This window comes from Carcharodon carcharias, chromosome 8, assembly GCF_017639515.1.
Source record: "Carcharodon carcharias isolate sCarCar2 chromosome 8, sCarCar2.pri, whole genome shotgun sequence".
Lineage (NCBI taxonomy): Eukaryota > Metazoa > Chordata > Chondrichthyes > Lamniformes > Lamnidae > Carcharodon > Carcharodon carcharias.
Window position 1 is genome coordinate 94,053,134 of NC_054474.1, and position 22,409 is coordinate 94,075,542.

Genomic DNA, 22,409 nt, shown 5'->3' on the forward strand with positions numbered 1-22,409 from the left:
AATGCTAACAGCAGTCCAGTTCCAGCAAGAATTGCTGACAGTGACCAAGAACAGGGAACTTGGCTGATTTCTTATGCCTTAACCCAGGGGGTACTGTGGCCAGTTGTTGCATTTCACTAGTTCACAAGATTTCAGTTAGCTCAGAATGGAGTGGTGAAGTTGGAACTTCCCTGGCCTGCAAGACCAGGACCGGGATTTTCATTTGCTCTTGGGGGCCGGAACAGAAGCAGGTGCACTTCAAAAATAGCACTCCTGGGTGGTGTATCAGCGTCCCGATACCTCTGGGACACACTGGGCACTTTTGAAGAAAGGGCTCGCCTTCAACTAACAGCTTTTTAAGCCTCCTGAGGAATGCGATACATCTTGTAAATATACACATTGCTGCCACTGTGTGTCAGTGGTGGAGGAAGTGAGCGTTTAAGGGAATGATAATATGAAAAGAAATACAAGAAAGGCTGTGATGGAGAGAGCGTGAATGGTTAGAGTCGACAGCTGAAAGAGAGTTAACTGATCATGAGTCTACGTTACTTTAGAATCATCAAACATTATAAATTTACAGTAGTGACATTATAGCTTCTCATTGCTTTCAGTCAAACTTATCATGAGCATTAGCTTCATTCCAAAACTATTTTCTATACAGTTGTATTAAAGAGAAACTTCAACTGGCAGATAAAAAGGCTGGGATTTTCCAGCCGCACTGCGGCTGGGATTTTCTGGTACCGCCGAAAGTCAAAGGACTTTTGGCTGGCTCGCCAAATTTTCCGTTCCTGCCCGCAATGGCTCCTGTCACAGGCGGGACAGGAAAATCCCAGCCTAAGTTATAAGGCTCATTTCAACACTGTGGCTTTGAATGACCCCAGGAGCTTTTCTCTCCTGGCTTTTGATTTTGGCTGATCAGCTCAGTTAAATTACTATCTACTCTCACCTATCTGGAATTCCTGCTCCCATCCCAATGGAAAACTGCCAGCTTCCCACTTCTTCAAACTCCATTCAACAAATACCTGATATGTTTCTATAGGTCTGTTCTCCATGTTTAAGTCCCAGACTTTGACAGTGAGGTAATCTCTCGTCATCATATACCTCCCGCTGTGGCTGAACTTCACGTCTGATATTGAGGAAATGATTTCGGAGAAGAATGACCGGTTGCTGGGATCCTCTGGCTCTTCAAAAACTGGAGATCAATGCAGCCAGAAGGAGAGAAAGAAAATGTACAGGTTAGCAGCTCTTCATTCAGAACTTTACCAAAATTCATAAAAAAAACAAAGGAACATTTAAAATAATAAGAGCAGCATAAACCACAAAACCAGAAACTGTTCTCTCACCTCTGGGATGGCAGCTCCAATCCAAACCAAACTAATGCTCACTGTAAGGGTTCTACATGAATCTAGATGGTATCAGTCAACAGCACACAGATGGCTACAATTTAGTATGAATCTGACAATCTCAGAAGCCACAAAGACAGTTTTTGTAAATTGAGGGGTGGGGCGAGAGGTCATAAAGTGTTCAATGGTGCTCTTCCAAAACTGATATTTTTATGCATTTCTACTATCTGTTATGTGAAGAAGTGCAACTTGATTTTCCTCATAATTTCCCACATTCTCAATTTTATGACATTCCCTTGCTCCCTTGTTCTTCATTCCCCTCCCAGAGGAAATAGTTTTATCTACCTTTTTAACATTTTAAAATACTTCATACTCAAGGGAATACAAGCCACGTTTGTGCAAACAGTCCTCAGAACTCTCATAACAACATAAGAAATAGGAGGAGTAGACCATATGGCTCTTTGAACATTTTCCACTTTTTAATAAGATCAACGCTGATTTTCTGCATCAACTCCATTCCCCATATTCCCTGAGACATAAAAATCAGTCTACGTCAACCTTAAATATATTCACCAATGGAACATCCACGATTATCTGGGGTAGACAATTCCACAGGTTCTCCTCAAATCAGTCCCAAATCCTGAGACTGCCCGCATTTTCTAGATTCCCCAGCCAGGGGAAACAACTTCTCAGTGTTTACCCTGTCCAGCCCCCTCAGAATTTTGTATGCTTCAATTAGATCACCTCTCATTCTTCTAAAGTCCGGAGAATATAAGCCTAACTTTTTCAGCCTCACATCACAGGACAACCCTTTCATCCCAGGGACCAATCCAGTGAGCCTTCGCTGTACCACCTCCACTGCAAGTATATCCTTCCTTAAATATGGAGACCAAAACTGCACACCGTATTCCAGGTGTGGTCTCACTAAAGCCCTCTACAAATGTAGCAAGACTTCCTCCTTCTTGCACTCCAATCCCCTTGCAATAAGGGGTGATATGCCACTTGCCTTCCTGCCCGCTTGCTGTACCTGCATGTTAACTTTATGTCCCTTGTATGAGTATGCCCAAGTCTCTGAACATCAACATTTACAAGTTTCAACTGCTTATCATTCTGGTGAATCTGCACTGCACCAACTCAGAGGCGAAGATATCCTTCCTGAGATACTGTGCCTAAAACTGAACACAGTGCCCTAGATGGCGGCTGATCAAGGCATTTTCTTGTCTTTTTGCAGTGTGCTGACTGCTCATAATGGCTAGAGCCAGCGTGTTTTTATTGTCAGATCCAATCACAACTGGGCACTATTTGCAAATTGACATAGCTATGTTTTACTTTTAGACCTATAATCTTGCCTTTTCCTTTTTTTTCCCAAATGCCTTCCTTAAGTACATACCATAACAGCAGACCACCTGGTAGTAGCTACAAACAGCAGTAGCAGCTTCCTTAAGTCTCCCTTAGAGCCTCACTCACTTACTACCCTAGATGAAGTATACAATCAATTTGTAGATCACTCCCAAAGCCTTGTTTGGGCATAAAAAAATCAAGTGGAAGAGCAAAGATGGTTGCTCCCTCTCTGAAAGGAATAGCCACAGGCTTCCTCTCAAGTTACTGGGTCCTCCTCATCCCTCAGCTTTTAATTAAATGTATTTTATAATTAACAATTCTTTGACATCTTTCTTCCGATTAGTAATTTGATCAAGGCTTTATTAGCTTCATTTCAATTCAAGTGGCGTTTTGTAAGTTTTAATGTGTTTACAACTTCTGGAAATTTTAAAACATTGCTTTAAATATACAATAGCTAGCACAAAAACTTAACATATCACAACAACTTGCATTTATATAGTGGCTTTAATGTAATAAAACAGCCCAAGGTGCTTCTCAGGAGCATTATCACATAAAATCTGACAACAAGCTTAAGAGGGAGACACTAGGAAAGGTGACCTAAGTTTGGTTACAGGCAGTCCTTGACTTTACAACATTCAAGTTACGATGAATGGCACTTAACGCCGTTTCTTAATTCACACCCTGTTTCAACTTTTAAACGTCAGTTTTGACTTTGCGACACCACGCCAGCCTCTAAAGCAAGTCGGCTTCTGGCAGAGGTCTGAATGCATTGGGACGAGCGTCTAAAACCTACGGGAAATGAGGTTGTGATTTGCTGGTAAAAATGTGGCCTTGTCCCGCTGACTGCTCTCCCATTGATTACAGTGGGATTCTGGTGCCTGCGGTCCAGCGCCAACCATCCCGGAACACCGCACCCAATTGGTTCCGCTCAACCCACTGTCCCTAGTCAGGCTCAAGCATCATCCAACGATGCCAAAGCCAAGTCAGCAGGATTTTGTCCAACCATCCGGGAGAGGTCTGAATTCATCAGGTCGGAGCAGGAAAATATGCAGGGATGGAGGCCGCCCTTGTGGGGAACAATGTTCCCCAGGGTCGGGAACGCGGATCTCCATTCATAAAACGTTCGAAGACTAAGCCCAAAAAGACCCATTATCACCCCATAAAAATCCCCAAAACATATTAAAAAGTGGAATCATTAACCAAAATATCAAACATAAACTCCTGAGGCTAAGTCAGAAAGGAGAAATGGTTAATAGTAAATAGGGTATCGGGCCTTGGTTCATGAACCAATCCCCCATTTATAACATTGCTCCTATGGGGAAATTGGTTCCGACTTGTGACATGGTTTTCAAGAACCAATTGTGTCCTAGGTCCGAGGACTGCCTGTGAAGAGTTCAGTGTGAAAGAGCATTTGAAACATGGAGAGGCAGAAAGGAAATTTCAGAGCTTATGGCCCAGGTGACTGAAAGCATGGTTGTCCATGTTGGAAGAAGGAGTGGGGAATGGAGGAGAGGCCAGAGTTGGAAGAATGAAAGTTTTTGGAAGGCTGTATGAGGTTACAGAGATAGGGAAAAACAGAGGAATTTGAAAATAGGGAATATTACAATCAAGGCATTGGTAGACTGGGAGCCAATACAGGTCAGCAAGCACTTCAGCAGAGCTGGGAAATTGGAAAGATCATAGAATCTCAGAAGGAAGCCATTCAGCCCATCTTGTTTTAGCATCTTTAGAAATTAGCTTCACACTTTCCCAATAGAGTAGCAATTTTTTCTTTTTCAATTTTCCATCCAATTCCCTTTTGAAATTTCCTACTGAATCTGCCTCCAGCCTCCCTTTTCAGGCAGTGAATTCCAGATCCCCACAAGTCATTGTGTAGAAAAAAATTCTCATTGTCCCTGTTTTTTGACCAAATATCTTAAATCTGTGTCCTTTTGTTACCAATAGTTTGCCAGTGGAAACAATTTACTCTATCAAAATTCTTTATAAATTTGAATATCTCTACCAAATAGTCTCCTAACCTCCTCTGCTCTAAGAAGAACAATTCCAACTTCTCTAGTCTCCACACAGAAATGAAATCCTCCATCACTGACACCATTCCAGTAAATCTCTTCTGCACCCTCTCTAAGGCCTTGACATCCAGGTGGGGAAAAATAAATGCAATCATTTTTTTAGTGGACTTCTTACAGACATTTTTGCATAATTGCTCCCAAAAGCTTCTTTCCCTGGTCTTTTCCCAGCTGTATGACTCCTGAGACAATCATCTGTGATGGGAAGTTTAAATTGGCCATCGGGCATGTTGTCCTACTCAGAAATGAATTAATGAAAGCCTTTCAATTTGCACCACAGTTCCCTGGCAGATGATGCTGCAGAAAATACTGCCAGATAAATTAGCTAATGTAACATAGTTAGTGTAAAACATGTAAATTTGCTTGGATTTACCCTGGCTGCCTCTTTGTGGCTCATTACACCATTGTGAGTGTAATTCGCCAAGTGGAATACTAAATGTGAGCAGGTGTTCATTTAAATCACATAATCTCTATGATATTTGTGCTGTACTTCTCCAATTCAACCACACGTGAATATTTTCCAGCTTACCCTAAGTTTTTATTACTCATGTAATCCATCAGCAACAAGAGCCCAAAGCTGTCACATCTGTGGGTTCCAATATGTTTGGACCACGGGCTGCATTGGTTGCAGTTCATGTGGCATGGTTCTTACTAGTTAATTTCCTTTCCCACTATCAACCATGGTTCAGCGGTTTCCGTCTTGCCTCCGATTCAAAAGGTCATGGGTTCAAGCTGCCTTTCAGATGAGGCGTCAAACAAAGGCTCCACATGGCTGCTTAGTTGGATGCAAGGGATCCAACTGCACTCTTTGAAGAGGAGCACGGGGAAGCTACTCCCACTGTCCTCATTAACATTTAACCAACATTACGCAAAACAAATTACGGTATCTGTTCATCCATCGCCTAGCTATTTACAGAATCACAGAATGATTACGGCACAGAAGGAGGCCCAAATACCTGCTGGCTTTCTGCAGGAACTACTGAGCCAGTTCACTGCTGGGTCCTTTCCCTGTAGCCTTGGAAATATTTTCCCATCAGGTGCTTATCCAATTCCCTTTTGAAAGCCGCGACTGAATCTGCCTTGGCCACACTCTCAGACATCCCAGGCTTGTTTTTCCTCATTTTGCTTTTGGTTCTTTTGCCAATCACTTTAAATCCGTGTTCTCTGGTTCTCGACCCTTCTTCCAGTTGGAACAGTTTTTCTCAATATCCTCTGCCCATTTCATGATTTTGAAAACCTCTATCAAATCTTCTCGTTTCTAAGGGGAATAGTCCCAGCTTCTCCAATCTATCCACATAACTGAGGTCCCTGGAACCGTTCTTGTGAATCTTTTCTGTGCCCTCTCTAATGCCTTCACATTCTTTCTCAAGTGTTGCACCTAGAACTGAGCGCAATACTCCAACTGCAGCCAAACCAGTATTTTATAAAAATTCATCATAACTCCCTAATTTTTGTACTTTGTGCCTTGATTTATAAAGTCCAGGATCCTTTGTGGCTTTTTAACCACTTTCTCAATCTTCCCTGCCACCTTCAATGACTTGTGCCGCAAGGTTCTCTATCCCTGCATGCACCCCCTTTAGAATTGTACTCTTCAGTTTATATTGGCAATATAAAGTAGTCTTCCTACTAATTTGCAATTCTCTGTGTTAAATTGCATTTGTCATATGTCTGTCCATTGCACCAGCCTGTCTGTGTCATCTTGAAGTCTAACACTATTCTACTCACACAATACTTTCAAGTTTTATGTCATTTACAAATTCTGAAATTGTGTCTTGTACACCCAGGTCCAAGTCATTAACATATATCAAGAAAAGCAGTGGTCGTAGTATCAAATCCTGACCACTGCAGAACTTCCTCTAGATTGAAAAACAACCATCCAGTCCACATTACTGTTTCCTGTCACTCAGTGAACCTCATATCCATGCTGCCGCTTTCCCTTTTATTCCATGGGCTTCAACTTTGCCAACAAGTCTATTATGTGGCACTTTAGCAAACACCTTTTGGAAGTCAACACAGACATCAACCCTCTGTGTTGCCTCATCAAAAAACTCAATCAAGTTAGTTGTACACAAGTTGCCTTTAACAAATCCATGCTGGCTTTTCTTAATTAATCCGCACTCATCCAAGTGATTGTTAATTTTATCTAGAATATCAGGCAGAATTTAATACTACCTCTGGAGGTGGCCTGGGATTCTGGGGGGACGGTATGTTGTAAAGGTGAGGCAGGGTGCAGGGTAGGTGAAGGTACCAGGTGGAAAACCCATCACCTTCCCAACTCTATCCAATTAAGTCTGGGGCAGGAAGGGTTGAGGCAGCCTTCCCACCCAGAGACAAATTAAGGCCTTTAAGTAGCGGGGACCCCGTCATGTGAGCAGCCCACCAGGTAAGCCCTGCTGGGTATGGTAGCGACTCAGTGAAGGGGGGGTCTCTCCTTCCCTGCCATCCTGAACCCGACGGAGGGACCCTGCACCAGCAGAAACGGAGGGACCATCGAGACACCATGGCTTGCCCTTGAAGATAATGCCTTCCCCCTTCGCTGCGGCCTTCCTGACTGGCCCCAGTTATCTTGCTCTGAGGGCTCCAGTGATGTTCCTCACACTAAGCCCCACTACAGTACTGGCAGCGGCCATTGCTCTTCGTGGCACTGTCAGTACTGGAGAGCAGGGGGTTGGCAGGACATCTGCCCTGCACCAGGAAATATGACAGGAAATTGCCCCCTAGTGAGCTGAAAACCTTGACTATAGCCAGAGGGCCGCCTAATTGGGACTTAATCCCAACAGGGCTCCTGGAACTGGCTGCAGCTGAGTTGCTACTGGTTCTCCTGCTAGTGGATGGACCCAATGCTGTGACCATTAAATTTCGCCCATCATTTCTAAATGCTGTTCAGCCACCAAGTTTAAACTGACTGTCCTACAGGGTCCATGGTTTGGCTCATTGCTACATGGTACCCTCAATGCTTACACAGGTAAGAATTGCATGACCCAATGGGCTCTGACATTCATGGCTAGTTAAAATGAATAGCTTCCTTCCACACTGTAACCATTCTATGATGCTACGTAAGGGTAGCTGTACACATCTGTAATGTGGACCTAATTTTCAGCACAATTACAGTGGCAATAATCTAGAAATTTCTGCTTTATAATCTGGATTTGCATGGTAAATTTAGCCATCTGGAATAACTAAAATAACAAAAAATTTAATTGCATTTGTGGCAGAAGGATCATATTGTTTCCGCACTCTATTTTAGGAGACTCTTATACGTAGGCCTATTCTAAATTGGATTGATCCTGTTACCTGTATTCACCCAAACTGCCAAATGTTCAGAGACATCCATTACTGGAGCTGGTGAGTGACTTAGTAGGTTTCAGGAAACAAAGAATTATAGAATTGTGAGCAGAGGTAGAGGGAATTTCTTATCAATGAAACATTCTTCATTAAGCAGCCTAGTGCTAGAAGTCTCAAATAGTGGATTGCAACAATTTACGTTTCAGTAAAGAGTCTAAATATTCTGGAATATTCCAGAGAAAGGCAAGGACATGCTGACAGATCGAATACACATATGGAAGTAGCAAGTCACGCAAGGCACATTCTGAGCTTTTTATTGGTTTGCAACTTCCAGGGAACGTACAAAAGAGTGACAACATTTTTATGCTTGCAAGTATTAATCTTTCAAGAAAGTCTCGCTCTTTACCTGAATAAACCAAAATACATAGTTTGTTCTGAAACTTCAAATGTGGATCAGGTCATATATTGAACCTAAAGATCTTAATTTATGTTCCGTACATAAATGTCTCCGTGTTGTTCAAATTGGAAATTTTTGATTAGGAATTTCATTTACCTTGACCCAAATACCAAATCTCATTTGAAAGTGAAAAGAAACTAAAATAATGAAGCTGGGTGATCAGGGTTACTCCCTCAGCCTGGCTGTGGACATTCTTTCAGCAGCCATGAACAGAAAGGAAATGCCAGTATAAAGCGATTACCCAAATCATGATTATGCACAGAGATGGGCTGACACCAGATAAAATGATCATGAAAAACTGCCATACTGTTGTGAAAACCTAACTGGTTCATTAATAATCTTCAGAGAAGATTTAGATTAATTGTGACATTAGCCTCTCATGGTTCCAGGTTGACCCGGGGGCACAGTCTCAGGATAAGGGGCCGATCATTTAAGACTGAGATGAGGAGAAATTACCTCATTCAAAGGGTTGAGAGTCTTTGGAATTCTCTATCCCAAATGGTTGTGGATGCTCCATTGAAGAACACATTTAAGGCTGGGATAGATAGATTTTGAGTCTCTTACAGAATCAAGGGATGTGGGGAGCAGGCGGGAAAGTGGAGTTGAAGCCCAAGATCAGCCATGATCTATTAAATGGCAGAGCAGGCTCAATGGGCTGTATGAATGAATGAATGATTGCTTGCACATAGCATCTGAAACAAAACAGTAGAACTGATAGTGCAAAGAAAAATAAATAAGTGCAATCTGATAGCTATTACAGAGACACGACTGCAGGATGAAAAAGGTTTGGGCCTGAACATCGAAGGGTACGTGACATGTAGGAAGGACAGGAAGCTAGGAAAAGGTGGAGGGGTTGCTCTGTTAATTAAAGATGGTGTTAGCACAATTGAGAAGAATTACTGAAGTTCAGGAAACCAGGATGTAGAAGCGGTCTGGGCAGACATGATAAATGATAAAGGCAAGAAATCAGTCATGGAAGCTGTGTACAGAGAGCAGGCTGCACTAGCTTGATATTGTGCAACAAAATAGGAATAATTGATGACCTAGGTAGCAGCAATGATAATATGATTAAATTTTACATTCAGTTTGAGAGAGAGAGAAGAGTGGGTCCAAGGCTAGTATTTTAAACTTAAATCAGGGCAATTATGAGGGCATGAAAGCAGAGATAGCTAAACTGAACTGGCAAATTAGGTTAAGGCAGAGGTCAACAGAGACGCAGTGGCAGACATTGAAGGGGTTATTTCAGAATACACAGAATAGATACATTCCAATGAGAAAGAAAAATTACAAAGGAGGACCCACCTTTTTTTAACTAAAAGAAGTTGAAGATAAGATCAAACTTAAAGAAAAAGCATATAATTATGCAAAGATGGGTGGCAGGTCAGAAGATTGGACAGAATATAAAAAACAGCAAAGAATGACAAAAAAAATTGATAAAGAGGGAAAAATTAGAGTACAAGGGAAAGCTATATAGAAATATAAAGACAAATAGTAAAAGTTTCTATGCAGATATTTAAAAAGAAATTAACAAAGTGAGATTTGGTCCTGTAGAAAGTGAGTCTTGGGAAAATAAGATGGCGGATAAATTGAACAGGTATTTTGCATCAGCCTTCATTATTCTACAAGTAACATCCCAGAAATAGTTGTAAATCAGGAAATGGAAGGGAGAGAGGAACTCAGGAAAATTACAATCACCTGGGAAGTGGTACTGAGAGAATTGTTGGAGTCTACGGGTTGACAAGTCTCCAGGTTCTGATGGACTTCATCCTAGGGTCTTAAAAGGAGTGGTTAGTGAGATAGTTAATGCGTTGGTTTTAATTTTCCAAAATTCTCTAGATTCGGGGAAGGTTCCATTAGATGTATTCAAAAAGGGAGGGAGACAGAAAGCAGGAAATTACAGGCCAATTAGCTTAACATCTGTCATAGGGAAAAGCTATTATTAACTATAGCAGGGCACTTGGAAAAATTCAAGGTAATCAGGCAGAATCAACATGGTTTTGTGAAAGGGAAATTATGTTTAACCAACTTATTGGAGTTCTTTGAAGAAGTAACACCTGCTCTGGATAAAGCGGAACTGGCAGATGTACTGTACTTGGATTTCCAGAAAGTATTTGATAAGTTACCACATCAAAGATTATTGCAGAAAATAAAAGCTCATGGTGTAGGAGGGTAACATATCGTCATGGACAGAAGATTGGCTAGCTAACATGAAAGAGAGAGTAGGCATAAATAGGTCATTTTCTGGTTGGCAAGACGTAATGAGTGGTGTGCCACAGGGATCAGTGCTGGGGCCACAACTTTTTGCAATTTATATAAATGACTTGGATGAAGGGACCAAAGGTATGGGCGTAAAATTTGCTGATGACTCAAAGAAAGAATGTGAAGAGGACATAAGGAGGCTAGAAATGTATACAGATAAGTTAAGTGAGTGGGCAAAGATCTGGCAAATGGAATATAATGAGGGCAAATGTGAAATTGTGCATTTTGGCAGGAAGAATAAAAAAGCTTATTATCTAAATGGTGAGAGATTGCAGGGTTTTGAGATTCAGAGGGATTTGGGTGTCCGAGTGCACGAATCGCAAAAGGTTAGTATGCAGGTACAGCAAGTAATTAGGAAAGCTAACAGAATGTTATCTTTTATTGCAAGGGGAACTGAATACAAAAGTAGGAAGGTTATGCTTCAGTTATACAGGGTATTGGTGAGACCACATCTGTACTGTACTGTGTACAGTACTGGTCTCCTTATGTAAGGAAGGATGTAAATGCATAGGAAGCAGTTCAGAGAAGGTTTACAAGACTAATATCTGCATTGGGCAGGTTGCCTTTTGAGGAAAGGTTGGACAGGCTAGGCTTCTATCTGCTGGAGTTTAGAAGAGTAAGAGGTGACTTGATTGAAACAAATAAGATCCTGAGGGGTCTTGACCAGGGTGGATGTGGAAAGGTGTTTTCCCCTTGTGGAAGAATCTAGAACTAGGGGGTCACCATTTAAAAATAAGGGGTCGCTCATTTAAGACAGAGAGGAAGAGGTTTTTTCTTTCAGAGGGTTGTGGGTCATTGGAACTCTCTTCCTCAAAAGGCAGTGGAAGCAGAGTCTTTTAATATTTTTGAGGCAGATGTAGATAGATTCCTGATAAGGGGGAATTGGGTGAAAGGTTATCGGCGATAGGCGGGAATGTAGAGTTGAGGTTACAATCAGATCAACCATGATCTTATTGAATGGGGGAGTATGCTCGAGGGGCCAAGTGGCCTACTCCTGGGAGTTTGTATGTTCCTATGTATGGACCTCTTCTGTTCCCATTTCTTGTGAGCTCTATCTTTAGTTGCCCTACCTTTTCCTCTCTTAGGAAGGCACCTTGACTGTGTTGAACTATCTCTTCTTTAAATGCAGCTAATTGTTTGGTTACAGATTTGTCTGCTAATCTTTCATTCCAATTTATCATGGGCAGAACCATTCTCACTCCACTGGATTACCAGCTGAGCCATGAGCCAATCGGAAAAGGATAATCAAGACCTGAGAGCTGAATGTGTGGCTCAGATATTGCTGTGGAAGAAAATTGTTTTGATTCCAGGGCACTGGGACCAGTACTGGAAAGGAGGGAGCTGTACAGTTGTGACAGTCTTTACCTGAACTGCGCTGGAACCAGTGTCCTGGCAAGTCATATAACTAGGGCTGTAAAGAGAGCTTTAAAATAAATTTTGGGGATGGTGCTGTGGTGTGAAGGATTCTGCCCAAGATTCCTGGTAGACTAGTAACCCTTGTAGACTTGCACCTTTCACATGGCACACAGTACCAGTGGATCGTTGGTGAAGACTGGCAGCAGGCGAACACCACCTGCATCCCAATTGCTCTCAAACCATCTCTTCTTGCGCAGGATAAGTTAATGCACAACAAGCGTGACAGAGAGAGGATGGGAAGGGGCACAGCTGCCCTCCTGAACCTCACATATTCAAAGAGCAGTGGAAGTTTGGGATCATTCATGCGCAGACGGCAAGACTGGCATTCTTGTAAGGAATCATACCGCTTTTACCTAGAAATCTAAAAGTCATGCTGGGCACCATGTTGGAGGCAGCCCATGCAGTCAGTCACTCTGTCCTCTCTTGATTAAAGCTGCTAGCAAGAAGAAGGTGAGGCCTGACCCCGAGGCCAGCACAAACTCTAGCATGCAGAGGACCCAGGTGGATGAGGACAAAGACACTGCACCTTTGGAGCTGTCATCTGCACCCTCCACCTGCCCAGAGAGAGACAGCTCAGTGGATTCTAGATCTAGTTCAGGCAGGGTCTCACACTCTGGTGGTCACCACACGGACACGTGTCCGCAACAGGAGACGGCAGGGAAAGCCAAGATCACTGGCACTTGGAGGACTGCAGGAGAAGAGGCTTCAGCTAAGTCTGAGTCAGATGAAGAGTCTCTGGGAGCAGTCCTAGACAAGATGCTGGAGATGCAGCGAGAGGCAGGGGAACGTCAGGCAGAGGTGTCAGAGGCCCTTAAGAGAGTGGCACATGAGGCAGAAGAGTCCATCCACCTGCTGGCTGAAGTGGTGCCAACATCTGTGCACATTGAGGTCTCCATGGGGTGATGGCAAACTTCATGGACAACCTGATGCAGCAGAAAGCCAAGTTTCTGTTGGAGATGCGCGCAGACCTGTACTCCATCACCACAGCCATGAGCGAGCTTTTGCAGTGGCTACCCAAAAGCGGGACAGGGCACCTTGACCTCAGGTGCCCCTTTCCCTCCAGGAGTCAGGGAGAGGCCCTCGAATCCAAAGGGAGGAGGAGCTTCAGGTGGATATCTCAGGGGCCTCTGCCCAGGACTCTGAGGGTGCCTGGCTGTTCCGATTCCCGATTCCCCTTTCCTGGGACCTTATCGGCTCTGGCCTCTGGGACTGCAGAGGGTCCACCTGTTCCAGAACAAGAGACCCAAACTCGCAGGACTCTCACCCTTCAGGCCATGAGGCTTGAGACGATGCCCGCCCAAGTCATCAAAGACAACAGGGCATGGTGGTGTGCAGCCTACCTCCACCCCTGCTGTGGATGTCAGGGCAGCACCTAGACACAGTTGTAGGAAATATAAAATAATGAACCACTGCTCTCACAATGGTGGCATGAGTGCACTATCATTGTTAATTGTTGATACACACTTGTTAATATACGTGCAATTGCACTTTAAGGAGATCTGCTGTCTTTTCACTGCATCTGTTCACTTTAATAGCTGTGTGCAAGCCCTGTATTCAAGTGGACAACCCTGCCTGTGTCTACGTCGCTCCGAAATCATGCGTGCGCAGGGAGTCATTGATCTTTGCCATGGTCCTTGCAAGCCATGTACAAGAAGCCTCCCAAGCACACTGCTCCTTTGCACTTTGCAGCCTGTTGAATACAATCACCTTTGCCGAGTCAGTACTACATGTTGGGGTTTCCTTTTAGTTGACCAGCTGAGCTGACCTGCGGTTCCCACCCACCCAATGAGCCTACTTCCGTCCAGCATTTCCATATCTGGACTTTGAGGCTCTGGGTAGGTCTGGAGCAGTCATGATGCACATGTCCTTCAAGGCTCATTCAAATATCTTTTAGCCTCCCCCTGTTAACTGCATCGTCCTCCACAATCACCATTGATCCCCTCCCCCCGGTGTCACTGTCAGCCTGCCCATGGTCAGCTTGAACCACCACCACCCCCATCACCCTTCAGCCCATTATTGTGAGTGTCCAAGTCCCCGTCTCCCTCCAAAAAACCACCCCAGTCACCGTTCTAATGCCCCTTATCTTTCCCACCCCAAGGATCTGTGTTTCATTTCATCTCCCCTCCAACAACACTAACCGCCCCTTCACCTGTCATTGCAGGACCCTCACCCTCCCACCCTACCATAAACCAATGCCCCCTTTAACTGTAACTATTCCATCATACCACCATTCCCTCGCCCCCGGGTTTTTCAATTGATATCACAGGCCCCTCCCTCTGAACCCTCCCCCCACTCATGGTCCCATTTTCCCCCCAGTGCCCTTCCTTCATTCCCACTCCTTTTCCCCAACATACCCAGACAAGACCCCGTAAGGCTTCCATCCACCCCCCCACTTTTGGCCTCCAAACCTAATTACCTGCTGCAGGATGCTCCACTTGGCTGAGGCTCCTGGCTCCAACATCAACTCCAGGCTCCACTTTGCAGCTCTTGAGTCCAACACCGCGAGGCTCCACCTGCAGCTCCTGGCTCCAACATCAACTCCAGGCTCTACTTGCAGTTCCTGGCTCCAACATCTCGAGGCTCCACCTGCAGCTTTTGAATCCAACATCGCAAGGCTCCAGGCTCCACTTGCTGCTTCAAGTGTCCATCCAGCTAAGTTCCGACTTGTGCATGCCACGGTGGTCTGGACGTATTCTGGACCAGCATGAAATCCCACTTGTGTGATGGTCGATTGCATGGGGTGGGGGTGGAATTTCGGTTATGTGTTCATTTGAATCCCAAACCATGAGGTGCAAAACAGCTTCCCAATGGCCTCTGATGGGAATAGTGACCCACCATTATCCTGCCAAGATGCTCGAGACTGCAAATACCCACCATTATTTCATGCCTTCGGGAAACTTATTTTCACCTCCCGACATATTGTCCATCCCCACCTGCCATGAACCCTGCCACTGGCAGGACTGGAAAATCCTGGCTGTTGTTTCCTCTGGCAGGGGAATCTAGAACAAGGGGGCACAGTTTCAGGATAAGGGGCCAATCATTTAGGACTGGGATAAGAAGTTTCTTCACTCAAATAGTTGTGAATGTTTGGAATTCTGTTTCCCAGAGGTTTGTGGATGAGCCAACGTTGAATATATTTAAGGCTGGGATAGAGAGATTATTGGTTTCTCAAGAATCAAGGGATATGGGGAGCGACTGGCAAAGTGAAGTTTAATCCCAGGATCAGCCATGATCAAATACGCAGGCTCGACAGGCTGTATTGTCTTCTCCTGCTCCTATTTCTTATGTTCTTAATTGGCCCTCCTCTAATTAAGTGTTTTCACTCATGGTTGCTCCTTGTCCTTTTCCATAGCCAATCTAATAGATTGATCACTGTTCTCTAAGTGTTCCCCTGCTGACACTTTTGCTCCACTGCTTATACCACTCTTTCAGGCGAAGCATTCTAGTGCCACAACTCACTGTGTAAAGTAATTTCTCTTCATCACCCCTTTGGTCTTTTTGTCAATTGTCTTAAATCTATGTTCTCCTGGTTAGTGACTAGGATCTCGTCTTTTATGCTGTGTCTTTGTGCAACTCTCATTTAAGGTTGGCCCCACCATAATCTAATGATTGAAGATATTTTACACTTAAGATCACAGAATCTTTACAGTGCAGAATGAGGCCATTTAGCCCATCATGTCTGCACTGGCTCTCTGAAAGAGCATTCTACCTATTCCCACTCCCCTGCCTTATCCCCATAACCTCATACATTTTTTTTTTCAGAAAGCAATCCAATTCCCTTTTGAATACCTCTATTGAACTCGCCTCCACCACCCTCTCAGAAAGCAGGAAGTTTGTTCCAGACTCAAACCACCCTCTGGGTGAAAAAAAATTTCCTCACATCACTTTACTCTTTTTGCCAATTATTTTGAATCTGTGCCCTCTCGTTCTTGATGCTCTCTTGAGTGGGAACAGTTTCTCACTATTTACCCTGTCCATATCCCTCAGGATCTTGAATACCTCTATCAAGTCTCCTCTCAGCCTCTTTTCTCCAAGGAAAACAGTCCCAACCTCTCCAATCTATCCTCACAGCCACAGTTCTTTATCCCTTGAATCATTCTTGTGAATCTCCTCTGTATTCTCTCCAATGTCTTCACATCCTTCCTCAAGCATGGCACCTACAACTGGATGCAGTACTCCAGATGAGGCCTAATTAGTGTCTTATATAAATTCAACATGATCTTTTTACTCATGTCCTCAATGCCCTATTAATAAAGCCTAAGATACTACATTCTTTATTGACTGCTCTCTCAACATGCCTGCCATCTTCAATGACTTATGTACATATACACCAGAGGTCCCTCTGTTCCTGCATCTCCTTTAGCGTTTCTCCCTTTATTTTATAGAGTCTCTCCACATTCTTCCTACCAAATTGAATCACCTCATACTTCTCTGCCCATTGAACCTCATTTGCCACTTGTCTGCCCAATCCACCACATGTTCATGTCCTTCTGAAATTCAAGACTAGCCTCATCCCAGGTGACGATGTTTGCCCTGAACACCACAGTCTAGACCATTAGTATATATCAGGAAGAGCAAGTGTCCCAACAATGACCCCTGAGGAACTCCACCACAAACCTTCCACCAATCTGAAAAACAATCATTTATCACTACTCTCTGTTTCCTGTCACTCAGCCAATTTCTTATGCAAATGACTACTTTCCATGAGCTAGAATTTTGCTCACAAGTCTATTGTGTGGCACTGTGTCAAATGCCTTTTGAAAATCCATAAACACACCAATAGCATTGCCCTTATCAGCCTTCTCTTTACCTCCTCAAAAAAACTCCAGCAAGTTAGTTAGATGTGAATTTCCCTTAAAGAATCCATGCTGGCTTTCCTTGACTATCCTAAGTGACTTTTGATTTTGCCCGGGACGATAGTTTCCAGAAGTTTCACTACCATTGAAGTCAAACTGACTGGTCTGTAGTTGCCAGCTTTATCCTTGCATCCCTTTTTGAACAAGAATGTAACATTTGCAATTCTCTAGTCCTCTGGCACCACCTGTGTCCATGTAAGACTAGAAAATTATGACAAGTGTCTCTGCAATTTCCACTCTCACTTCCCTTAGTACCCTTGGATGCATCTCATCCAGTTCTGGTATGTTATGTATTTTAAGTAAGATAGCCTTTCTAACACCACCTCCTTCTCAACTGTAAATTTTTCAAGTGTACCAGTTACCTCCTCTCTCACCTCAGCCTGGGTAGCATCTTTTTCCTTTGTAAATACAGGTGCAAAGTACTTGCTTAGTACCTCTGCTATTTCTCCTGCCTCCATGTGCAAGTCCCCTTTTGTATTCTCAATCGGTCTTACTCTTTTTTTTACTGCCCTGTTATGATTTACATGCTCATAGAAGATGCATGCATTTGCCCATATGTCTCCACTTGTAAACAGATGGCACAGTATACAATACATAACTAACTGGCACATCTAACTCAATCCCATGTATTCTGAATGGCAAAGACAAGCTAGACCTGCTTTTAGGAAATAATGCCATTTAAACCAACAGTACTTGCATAATCTCTGTGCCAGAGACTCAAGTGTAAGCCTCAGAAAGCACATATAATTAATGCATATGTCTCAAACTGCAGACACCAAGAGGTCTTGATGTTCCAATTCTGGGTTTGTCTATGAGTGAGATCAAAGAATAGCCCTTTCCAAACCTCCAGGCTCAAGTGATTGAACCCAACAAACTCAAGAAAGAAAGAACTATAGGCGCTTAAAGAATTGTCTGGAGAATGCGGCTTCACTGTAGGCTTCAGTTCCATGGGGCTCGGTGGTGCTTTAAGGTGTTCTTAAACTATGCACACCGACCATTAACAGGCTATTCATCCATACCATTCATCACTTGCTGCACCCAACAGGGAATCTCTGTATGATGGCCAGGAACTGAAAGCCTCACCTCAGGATTCTGAGGCTTGTCACAGAAACTCTAGAACTTTGTCAGTTGCTATCAGGGACTACTGGGGAGGTGGGGGTGAAGAGAGAGTGAATTAAGTCTTTCTTGATCTCTGTAGCTCTGGAAAGTGCACTTCTTGACTGCACTATTGCTTTGTTCTTGGGAGGGGGTCTCACTCACTGGCTCCATAAACAAAGGGAAAGAGATAGAGAGTAAAATAGGAGATAAACAAAGAAAAACAAAATATTTCTATAGCGCCCTTCATGACCTCAGGATGTTGTAAAATGTTTTACAGCCAATGAAATACTTTTGAAGATTAGTCTCTGTTGTAATGGAAGAAATGCAACAGGCAGTCTGCACATAGCAAGCTCCTACAAACAGCAATGGGGTGAATAACTAGATAATCTTTTCAAGTGATGTTGTTGATAAATATTGACCAGAACATCGGGAGATTGCTGCTGCTCTTCTTCAAAATAGTGTCTTGGGATTTTTTACATCCACCTGCGAGTGCAGCACTTCAATCGGGATTTTGAGGTTTGTTTGCCTATCTTGGTTTGGGCAGCTTTCACAGTCATTAGTGCCAGGCTTTGCTGGCAGCACCACATCACTTTTGGGGAGCTCATGGGCAGGTCGCTACCTACCAGGCCAGCCATGAGGCAGGGGTGGCTTCTCAATGGCTGCAGGGCTGGGGCTTGCTTAGGGAAGGGAGAGAGAAGTGGCCTCAGGCAAGGAAAGAGGCTGCAGGGTGAGGGCTGTTACTGGGAAGGAAGGTATCCCAGGGTATGTGTGGGGGCACATGTTGATCTGTGCAAGTGGCCTCAAGATGATGAGGACTGAGGAGGCAGTCTCCAGAGGAGATGAGGACAGATGGAAATGTGAGGGTGTGTGTGTGAGAGTGAGTGGTGATGTCCCTTGAGCTGGCAGTGAGTGAGATGCCAGTGAATATGTGATGGGCTTGTAAGTGAAAAAATTTAGAGTGACAAGATGGTTGACTTACCCTGACGGAACGGATGAGATCATTCATCCTTTTTCTGTACTGGATGGGGAACCTCTTCTGTGCAATGTTGGCACTGACCACCACTGCTATCACTACCAAGCGAGAGTGGTGAGATTGCTGGACTTCCTGCAGCTAGAGCTGGGGTAGAGGACATCGCGGTGGGCCTCCACGGCAACCAAAAGGTGTTCCAGGGTCTCATCACTGAATCAGGGGGCTGCAGTCTTCTTGCCTTTTGGGGCCAAGCCTTCTGTACAGCAGTCCTGGGCTGGAAGCACTGAGAGGTGTGTGCACAGCTGCACTTTAAATATGGCACCTGGCATGAGGAAGTGGCAAGGTGATGGCGTGGCAGGCAAATGAGGACTTGCCTGCCATCGAAACAGCCTGTTTCCCGGGAATGCATGATTAATAAGGTGGATTGGGACAATATGACATGAAAAGCTGCCATTGCAGCTGGCTGGTATAATGTTCTTTTTCCTGCCCGTTACCACACTATTTGGGATGATTCCGCCCTATGGTTTGTCTTTATTTGAAAGAAAATATCTTTCTGGGACCACCTGGTGACTCAGTGGGTGAATGTATTGCCAAGTGTGAACTCAAAATCCCAGGATCAATCTTGGGGCAGTGCCAAGTTAACTGATCTTGCAACAGAGTGGCACCAGGGATGCTGCAATTGGCCTCAGTGAGGGATTTGAGATTAGGAGAGGGAGAATTGATCAGGCTCTTGATTGCTAACCCATAATCCTTACTGATTGCTAACCCATAATTCGTATGACCCTCCTTCAGGCTCTGGTGCAGGTCATATGCACTTGAAACATAAACTCTGTTTCTCTCTCCACAGATGCTGTCAGGCCTGCTGAGCTTTTCCAGCATTTTCTGTTTATATTGCAGATTTCCAGCATCCGCAGTATTTTGCTTTTATCCTTACTGAGATTGTGCACTGGTGAATGCTGGGTGAGGGGAGCATCAGGTTTGCCTATGATATCCAGTGTTAATTGAACACTCTGTTGACATTCATTTCAAGATCCACATGCATGTTGGAAAGGGCAAGGTACTGGGTAGTGCTCGCTGCCTGTGGCACTGCACCTCAGCAAGGAATCATTGTCTTTATGGAGGGATAAGGACAATAATTGTCCCTCAACTTAAGTCACTAAAGAAAATAGATTATGCAGTCATTTATCACAGTGCTGTTTGTGGGATCTTGCTGTGCACAAATTGGTTGCTGCGATTCCTATGTTAAAACAGTAAGTACATTTCAAAAGCTATTTCATTGGTCATAAAACGCTTTGAGATGTCCTGAGGTCATGAAAGATAGTTTAGAAACAAAAGTCCTTTTTATACAATTTGTATCTGTCTTTGCCTCTTCAATTCAATACAACTTTCCATATCCTTGCCTGTGTACCTCCCCAGCATGAGAATGGGTGATCTCATATAATGTAGATTAACTCACTATTTTGCCATTACCAGCAGCTACAGTACGATAAACTGAATCTCATGAAGCACTTTATCCCAGCTGTGTGGGAACTGGTCTCCAGAGGCTCGAGGAGTAGGCACTGTGTGGTATGCTCATGATTGGAAAGGGGGCAGCAGGTGTTGGATACTGGGTTCACTTCACTTAACTGATCCTGACAGTGGAGGCTTCAGTGGCCTGATTTATGCAAGGGAAAATCAACATGAATCCCACTCCAGGTTGGTGACCTCTTGCTGGGAAATGCATGCGGATGGAAACTCAGTAAGGATGGAATCCCCCACAGTCAAATAATATAGAGGAACATACAAACAACAGTAGGCCATTCAGCCCTTTGAGCACATTCTGCTCTGCTTTGCTCTGCTCATGACCAAAGCTCACAAAACATGAACAGCCACTGGGACACAATGCCCAAGAGCAGCTGACACCCACCGGACGTTGTGACTGTGCAAATTGACACCTCGAGTCAGGGAGGTATGAAAAAGAAAGGAAAACAAGCACGAACTTTCAGCAATGACAGAAGTGCTGAGATAGCAGCCATATTATTTGAATACCTACACACGCAGCTCTCTGAGTCAGCGTTTCATTCTCCACACATAAATAGGCTTGTCTACATGGCAAACAAAGAATCGACTTGTTACTTAACCAAATGGCACATTTTTAGTTTTTTTTTTGCTTCTCGTTTTGTTGTAGATGGTTGATTTTCTTTCTGTTGACACAATAACATTGCCTGAATAATCCATTCATTATTCTCCACAGCTTCAATAATGGAACATAAAACGTTCCCATTTATAAATCAGATGACAATTTGAGGCCTACTTACGCCCAGTTGGTATAAATCATTCGGTCCTGTATTTTTAACCTGAAACTCACTTGGTGGAATTGTCCCAGATTTGCACTAAGTGCGGTAGCGGAGGGGGTGGCGGGGGGAGGGTGGGGGGAGAGGATGCTCTATCTGTCAGCCACAACGGTGGGTTTTCGTGCTGTATTGTCCCATTCCTGGTGCGTTCTACCTTATTAATAATGTGTTCCTGGGAAACATGCTGGATCATTGATGGGGCGGCCTCTGATTTGCCCACCCCCCTGTCACCTCAGGTCTTTAGTAATCTGGGCACCATATTTAAAGGGTGCCCCCGCACAGAACGAGCACTCAGTAAAGCGTTGGAAATTTCTGGAAAGTCATGACTGCCCAAGGGACGAAACATGCTGCTGCCAAATTTTTGAGTGAAAAAGCTTCAGAGGCCTGACTCCAAGCACATCATTGGAGCTGCAGCTGAATGGTCTCAGCTGTGGAAGAATGCTCACTTTTGACAAGCTTTTCCAAGTGCATGGCCATTTTCCTCACCCTACCCTTCCCCCACCGCCCGTGGTCCAACCCGAGCTGGAGCCCTTGCCCCAGCACCACGCTGAAAGCTAGCTGGGAAAATGTGACTTGCCTGCGGCCCCAGCGACTGCACTGTGTCTCTTCCTTGATGTCCTACGGGTGATACTCACGAGTGTTGTACGAAGTTTTGTGCACTCACTTCTGAGTTTCCCCTCGAAGTTCAGGTCACCAGGTGCACGCCTCTTAAAGGCAGTTGTAAAGCACACCATTCTGAAGTCACGGTGACGTGGGCAGTAAATTTGACGCGGGGGGATGATACCGGTGAACGGGGCTGATAATTAGATGCAAATGTATTAAAATGACATTCCTGACATGCAGTGGCGGAAAACACTGCCCGCCATTGACTGGTGGAGCGGAAGATTGCAAACTGTTCTCCCGACAGCGTAAAACCGATTTTTGGCCTTTTTGCCATATTGTTCCCTCCCCCAACCCCTGCCCGCCATGACGCCCGATGCCAACAGGGCGAGAAAATTCTGGCCAC

The 22,409-nt window shown here is 44.3% G+C and overlaps 1 protein-coding gene across 1 annotated transcript in view; it reads right to left on the minus strand.

Annotated features, from left to right (window-relative positions):
- LOC121281471 (serine/threonine-protein phosphatase 2A 55 kDa regulatory subunit B beta isoform) overlaps positions 1–22,409 on the minus strand; it is a 131,542-nt gene that overhangs the window by 14,369 nt on the left and 94,764 nt on the right. Inside the window, exon 7 of the mRNA XM_041194416.1 lies at positions 1,002–1,171. Within this exon, the coding sequence (XP_041050350.1) occupies positions 1,002–1,171 (170 nt within the window). The remainder of the gene's footprint in view (positions 1–1,001; positions 1,172–22,409) is intronic.